Below are 7,320 nucleotides of genomic sequence, written 5' to 3' on the forward strand. Positions count from 1 at the left end.
ACATTTGTGCAGCTAACTTTTTCCTGAAATGCGACTATAAAACATCAGGGTTGTAACCGAAAAACAGAATTGCTAAGATACAGGAGGAGATAAAAGATATTTGGTTGGGTATTGATAGGTAGATAATGATTTACAAATCAGGTTTGTGTAAGGTAATCTCATTAGACCAGGCATGTCCTAGTAGGTTGGGTCTGTCCGTGTTTACTTGGAATGAGTAGTTCAACTGCAATTCTTGGTTGTTTGTTGATGTTACTTTGGGCCTTGACACCGCATTACCTTTTGCCTGGGTGTTGACTAATTCTATACCCATAACTGCTTCTCTTACATTATAAACTTCCAAGCGTTGCTGTTACTAGTGATCTTACAACATCTTGTCAGTGTTTTCCTTTTCACAGATCCCATAATTATTGAAGATGATCCAGATGAAACTATTGTGAAAGTTGAAAATGATATTGTGGCATTAGAACCTTTGAACACTGTCGAAGGAAATATCGAATCCGTCGATGCGAGTTATATGGATCTAAAGCAAGAAACGGAATTAAATACCGCGCTCTATCAACAAGAATGTGTAATGAACGTTGTAAGCGCAGGAATAGAGAAACCAATGGAAGCTGTCGAGATGAAGCAGGCCGCAGATTTGGCACTCGATCTAGATCTATTAAACGATGATGGCACAGAAGAAGCGTCTGTTGATTTAAACCGTAATCAAAGTTTGACCAAAACACCTCGAAAACTCTATAACCGCCGTCGGCTAAGGTCGGGCAAACTATATCGTTATCTGGTGGGAATGGAATTGCCGAATTCTGCCACAGCAAGGTCCAAAATAGTTAAAAAGAAACTTGTAAACAAATCAAACGAAGTTTTGGGCTGTACCTTTTGTTCTAATTGGAAAAGAGCTCTTGCTCTTCATTTAAAATCCGGCGACTGTCCACTTCTTGAATGGAGAAAGTAGTTCATTATGTCGTAATTGTACAGTTTATTTATTAATAAACACCCGAAATTAATTAAATTAATTAATTAAATTAATAAACAACCGAAATATTAGGTCTGTTTCATTTTCGTTGTAAAGTTTAATAGGATGGGGATCCTTCAATGTACCTATTCTTTGAAAATGGAACAATTTTTACGTCTTCTTCCCCGCTTCCGTTTTGCCTAATAGTATATTATATACCGCGGGACTGAAGTAGTACTTTTAATCCCGAAGGTAAGTTTATGAGTAAGTTACCTGAGGGATTAAGAACACTACTTCAGTCGCAAGGTATATACGATATTTTTCGTACTTCCGAAACTGAAACACTTAATATGTATGGAGTTAGAGAACGCGTTCTTTCAAAAAATCGCTACTTAACAAGTTACCATAGGAACGTTGCGTTGGTACGACAATTCCTATGCTATGGTAACAAAAATAATTTGGAAACTGTCATTGCTAGTGTCATAATTTTGGTGGTGGGTGACAAAAGTGTATTTGATATTCATAAAAAGCAGCCAAACTAGGTAAAGAATTGATACCACCGAAATCCAAAAAACTATATGAGCAGCAGTACGATACGTTTAAGAAGTAGTGCCGCATACAAAATGTGGAACAACCTACTGAAATTGCCTTGTTAGTAATTTCATCCTTCCGGGATTTTCGTCAAAATTTAATCCCGGCGGGACAAAAAGTGACACTTCAGTACTTGTCATAATGGAGTGAAGTGGTCACTTTAGTCTCGGAAGTACGAAAAAACTATAATTCTTATATAGTCCAGTAAGAATAGATCAAAAAATGGCAAATAGGGGAACTAAATCATGTATTACTAATTCCTTTGGAAATGTGTAGCTAAAAGTTCCCTGATCAACATATAATAAAGTCCCCCCGACTTCCGGGTGTGCTAGAGGGGGAAGGGGAAGACCGTGGTTTTGATGGTCACATTATATAGTTTTTTACTTACAATTCGAAAACGGTGCGTCATAGAAAAAAATTCTGTTCAATATAAATACAAGCTCATTAAATTTGCTACAGCTTTGATTCTATACACTTTCTTAAAAAACCCGTTTTTAGGTTTTTGATCCACCAAGATTGAATATGGGGATTGTAGACATGCATGACCGTACTAGCCACCTCGATACGTATAGCGGGATTTACCCACAACAGCGGTGGGGCTGTATGAGAGGAGAGGATCGAATGCTCCACCCCATCAAGACTACCGACCCGCCGCACCGGCCAATGTCCTAAGTTGCATCTTCTGGCACTGAACAACTAGAATTTAGGTATTATTAATATGTGTATAAACCACGATCCACTTTCGAATTACTACCGCTCCTTTATGCATCTCGAATCGCTGTCTCTCTTTCTCGTGTCGCCAATAGAAGTGAATTGCGAGTGAACGGGACGTCGGAAGTGGGTACCGTAAAAGAGAATGTGGTAGCCCGCGACACGATCTCGCTGATGGTGGAGTCAAATCTTCAAACGCGAATTGCGGGTAAACGGGACGTCGGAAGGGTGTACCGTCAAAGGGAATGTGGTAGCCCCGACACGATCTTCCTAATGGTGGAGTCAAATCTTCAAACGCGAATTGCGGGTGAACGGAACGTCGGAAGTGGGTACCGTCAAAGGGAATGTGGTAGCCCCCGACACGATCTTACTGCGATGGTGGAGTCAAATCTTCAAAAGCGAATTGCGGGTGCACGCGGAAAGTGGGAAGCGGTTAGTTAATGTAGTAGCCTTCGACAAGATCTGTTATTGATGGTTGAGTCGAAAGTGGCTAATAGAATACTGATCTGCCACACAAAAATGCGCTGAAGTCCCTTCGATCTCAAACGAGGACTTTGATAATTTTTTTTCCTAATTATGTATCCACTCAAAGTTATACGAGGATAAGGTGAAAAGTTCTCGGCCTTACCAAGAGATAGCAATCCAATCGAAGAAAGTTGTAGTTTCGTACCTGCGCCCGTATGTTATTAGTTCGTATGACAAGTTTCAACTTGTTCGCTCAAGTAGTGTGTGTAAACGAGTCTTTGATTTGTTAAAATGGATAAACTGGAATATCGCGCGGTCATAAAATTCTTCGTTTAGGATGGGTTAACCCCTACGCAAATTCATTCAAAGTTGACAAAAGTTTACAGGAACTCTGCTCCTTTAATGTCAACCGTAAAAAAGTGGGCAGCTGAATTTAAACATGGTCGCACGTCGCTCGAAGATGAACCACGGTGAAGGACGGCCAAAAACTGCAACCACACCGGAAAAAATAGAAAAGGTGGACAATATCGTGTTGGATGATAGGCGAGTAAAGGTGTGTGAAATAGCTGAGGCCGTGAGCATATCGGAAGAAAGAGTGCGGAATATCTTGCACCAAGAATTAGGAATACGAAAGCTCTGTGCAAGGTGGGTGCCGCATTTGCTGAATGCGGATCAAAAGCAGTTGCGCAACCGACATTCGCAGCAATGTTTTAGCGATTTAAAAAGAATCTGACCGCAAATCACTATAAAATGGGACCTTCAAAGCCGCTCTCACTCTCCTCCCGCCTTTAGCACAACCGGTAGTCGGGGGGACTTTACTTTATGTTGATTAGGGAAACGTCCCTTACACAATTCTGAAGGAACTGGTAATATATGAATTAGTTCCTCTATTTTTCCTATTCTGACTGGGCTAATACTCCAGCCTTAGAAAACATTTTTTCCATAGCAACACATTTTTTTTGCTATAAATGGGTTCTACTCACTTTATTAATACATAGGTACAGCGCTTTTCAAAAAATCAAAAAAAATTATTAGGTACTTAATTGATTTAAGAGGCAATTTCTCATCGCTAACAGCGAGAGCACAGATAAGGGTATTTTATCTGTAAGCGAGAGGCTGGAAGACGTACCATGCAACAAAACTGTTTATTCTGAGTTCTAACACCATACACCATGTTCTGACGTCAGTAGCGCGCTATGTGTGGTGTCGCACTATGCGGTTTTACCGCTCCTGCTAAAGCGGATACGGTTTGACAGGACGACTACTTGCGTTTTAGCAGAAGCAGTGCAAACGCATAGTGTGACACCACACTTACGGATACATGATAATATGATCATCACCGCTAATAAAAAAATGAAAATTCAATTTTTTTACATTAGTTATTACAGGACGTTACCACCACTCACCAAAACGGGAACTTTCCAACTTGTTTTCTAAGTCTGTCTAAAGCTGTAAGTATCGAAAGATATTTTGCAAAAAACATTAATTGATGTAAAACTGTTATCGTTACACCATTTCTATCATATTTATAAATACAATGCCTGTATGTATATATTAACAAATAGGTTATAGAATTAATTCTTGTTACTTTCTTAAACATGGTTTATTACATATAAAAATTTACATTTCACGAAGTGTTTTTCCAATAATATTAACAGCATCTTCCACTTGTTCTTGAGTAATAACAAGTGGAGGTGAAAATCTTATAATATCTCCATGAGTGTATTTTGCAAGTAATCCGTTATTCAATAACCTTAAGCAAACATCCTCAGCTTTCACCTCTAAAATGTAGAGAATGATTGTCTACCTAACAGCTAGTGTTACTTCAAACGTACCTTTGTTTATAACGATTGCATTTAAAAGACCTCTTCCTCTTACTTTTGTTATTAGTTGTGAATTCAACTTTTCTACACCTTTTCTAAAATGCTCTCCCATTTTAAAAGAGTTTTCAATAACACCTTCAGTTTCTAGTACCTCAAGTGCGGTAATAGCCACTTTCGATCCCAGAGGGTTTCCTCCAAACGTGGAACCATGTGTGCCTGTAAGTACATAGTAGTGTTACAGTGCGCTTAGTCGATCATGCAATTAGATTGAAGTTTATTAACAAAGTGACGGGAGACGTACCAGGTTCCATAACCAACATGATGTCATCGTTAGCTAAACATGCAGAAACGGGATACACGCCGCCTCCAAGTGCTTTTCCAAGGACTAATATATCAGGTTTAACATTTTCGTAATCAGCTGCTAACCTTTTGCCCGTTCGTCCCAAGCCCGTTTGAATTTCATCAGAAATCCATATAACATTATATTTAGTACATAATTCTCTAACGCCCTTTAGGTATCCGTCTGATGGTACAACGACACCTGCCTCACCTTGGATAGGCTCAACCATAAACGCACATACATTGGGATCTTTGAACGCCGTCTGGAAGTATCATCGTAACACGTGCTGTATGTCACAATAATGGTTAAGTACCTCTAGAGACTTTAAATCATCATATGGAACAATTTCAAAACCTGGCATGTAAGGACCATAACCCTCATAACTTTCTGGATCAGTTGATGCAGATATCGCCGATAACGATCGACCCCAGAAGTTACCACTGGCGAAGATCATTTTCGCCTTATTCTTTGGTATATTCTTTTTGTAATAGCCCCATTTTCGTGACAACTTGCATGCGGTTTCATCTGCCTCGACCCCTAGAGGAAAAAATGAAAAGGCGCGCTTTGGTAGGTTTTAACACACCTGTATTCATCGGTAAAACTTTATCGTAACCAAACAGTTTAGTTACAATTTTGGCGTATTCTCCGAACGCGTCGGAATAAAACGCTCTGGATGTATGATGAAGGACACCGGCTTGTTTCTTTAACGCTTCCACAATTTTGGGATGGCAATGACCAAAATTGTTGGCGGAGTATCCACTTAAAAAGTCGTAGTACCTTTTCCCTTCGACATCCCAAACGAAAACTCCTGAATTGGTTTTGTTTTTATTAAATTTGGAAACCCACCTAACTCACCTTCTCCTTTTGTTAAGGCAGCGGGTAATGGATGATAGTTATGGGCGGAATATTTAGCTTCTCTCTCGAGGACTTCTTTTGTCGTTAACTTTCTTATTTGGTTAATACTGACCCTTTGAGTAACTGCACGAAGTTTGGACATCATTGTAGGAATCTGAAAATGGATATCTGTGTTGAAAACACGTGTTTTATCCGCAGTGACAGATGGGTATCTACCTACATGAAAAGTGCGATTTTAAAAAGCTCTATCCTGAAGGTTTCTACTTTTTATTAATGTTTACGTGCGATTTATAGGTACCTACCTGTGTATTGCAAATGCTTTAACATCCAGTTGTACCTATATTTCATGCCACATGCCAGTTACAATAAGTGTTGAAGTGGTTTTTGGTCTCTCCTTCGTTGTACTACTTAGTTAATTCAGTCGGAATACACTCCAATTTAATTATAGGATTTAACATTGTAATTCCACGAGTGTCTTTTCAATCTAACGCCGCGCATTCAACCCTTCCTCTTACGTGGTCTATATTTGGACCATATGAAATTGCCAAATTGCTGATATAAATAAGTGAATTATACCTAAATTAACTATTCGGAATTGTAGTAAATATAACGTCCAATAATTAACAAGTAATTTATACTCTTTAAAGTTTGACATGCCCGAAATATAGCTGGTAATGCTAACTTTTACTTTTCAGTAAAAGTCGCCGGAGATATGGACAAATGGAAACGGGCAGAATATTGTGACGTTCACATGAGCCAAACCCCCTTTTATATCAAAATTTCCAGGCTCCAGTGAAATGTGGAATGTACCTATCTGTATAAATTTATTAGACAAATGAATTCTTTAACTAAAAGTGAATTAATTTACTCTTACTGTCCCTACCTACCGTATATTCTTACCCGTGGAATAGAAATTCCCCTAATAGTACAAGATCCCACATAAGGTCAGCCTTCGCTCATCTGTTTACCGAGCGAATACATTTTTTAGCAATCTTCATATGTAAACAAACACATTGCAAATGGGTTGCCTAAACAAATTGAATCAAGACTACCCTTCATTAAAATTAATGTAAGTCATATTTGTCTGCTTTTATCACATGGAGAGACGAGCACTCTCTTACATCGTTGCGTACGCCACGTTCAGCTGTTACGTTGCGCCCTGCGGAACAATTTAGACATGTTTCTCTCTGGCGTGGTACTTAAATTGCGACAACCGTACTTTTCCGTGCGAAAGACAAGGACACAGCGTAACAGCCGCTAATGAATCCAAAAACCATTGAATAACTTCCCAAGGAACAAAAATATATATTTGAAGAGCCCTCTAAGAATCACTGAAGAATTATTGGGTATCCATTTGTTTGACCGAGGCTATTGGCCCCGAACCCGAATTTGACTTAGGATCCAGTTGGAAATAGCAGAGCGTCGAACCCATTAGACAGACCGAAACCATGTAACGGCACAGTGTTGGCGGCTGGGTTACCTTACCTCACCCAAATGTTCCGCCCCCCGATGGCGCATAAACTCGGGTTCGGCGATTGCGCCGCCTCACCTCACCCAATATGTTTACACGCGATATGAAATAT

At 39.4% G+C, this 7,320-nt stretch overlaps 2 protein-coding genes across 2 annotated transcripts; one reads left to right on the plus strand and one right to left on the minus strand.

The window, feature by feature from the left end:
- Positions 1–393: 393 nt before the first annotated feature.
- LOC116163773 lies at positions 394–1,044 on the plus strand (the record flags this gene model as incomplete). The annotated part of the gene is given in 1 exon segment (XM_031477887.1): positions 394–1,044. A coding segment is annotated over 1 exon segment (559 nt), but the record flags the coding sequence as incomplete, so codon positions are not given.
- Positions 1,045–4,285: 3,241 nt separating this feature from the next.
- Positions 4,286–5,891, minus strand: LOC116163635 (ornithine aminotransferase, mitochondrial-like). Its single transcript, XM_031477668.1, has 6 exons — positions 5,738–5,891; positions 5,466–5,690; positions 5,196–5,419; positions 4,844–5,144; positions 4,555–4,758; positions 4,286–4,500 (listed from the first exon to the last, which is right to left on the minus strand). The coding sequence occupies exons 1-6, from the start codon at positions 5,880–5,882 to the stop codon at positions 4,340–4,342; spliced, it is 1,260 nt and encodes a 419-aa protein (XP_031333528.1). The 5' UTR covers positions 5,883–5,891; the 3' UTR covers positions 4,286–4,339.
- Between the last annotated feature and the right edge of the window lie 1,429 nt (positions 5,892–7,320).

The sequence above is a fragment of the Photinus pyralis genome, unplaced genomic scaffold (genome assembly GCF_008802855.1).
Source record: "Photinus pyralis isolate 1611_PpyrPB1 unplaced genomic scaffold, Ppyr1.3 Ppyr1.4_LG2, whole genome shotgun sequence".
NCBI classification, from domain to species: Eukaryota; Metazoa; Arthropoda; class Insecta; order Coleoptera; family Lampyridae; genus Photinus; species Photinus pyralis.

Excerpts from the sequence above, each read along its gene's own strand:
- LOC116163635 (XM_031477668.1), bottom strand. The coding sequence starts at position 5,882 with ATGATGTCCAAACTTCGTGCAGTTACTCAAAGGGTCAGTATTAACCAA. Across the intron at positions 5,420-5,465 it reads AGTTTTACCGATGAATACAG|GGGTCGAGGCAGATGAAACC; the intron begins GTGTGTTAAAAC and ends TTTTTCCTCTAG. Across the intron at positions 5,145-5,195 it reads ATGATTTAAAGTCTCTAGAG|ACGGCGTTCAAAGATCCCAA; the intron begins GTACTTAACCAT and ends TGATACTTCCAG.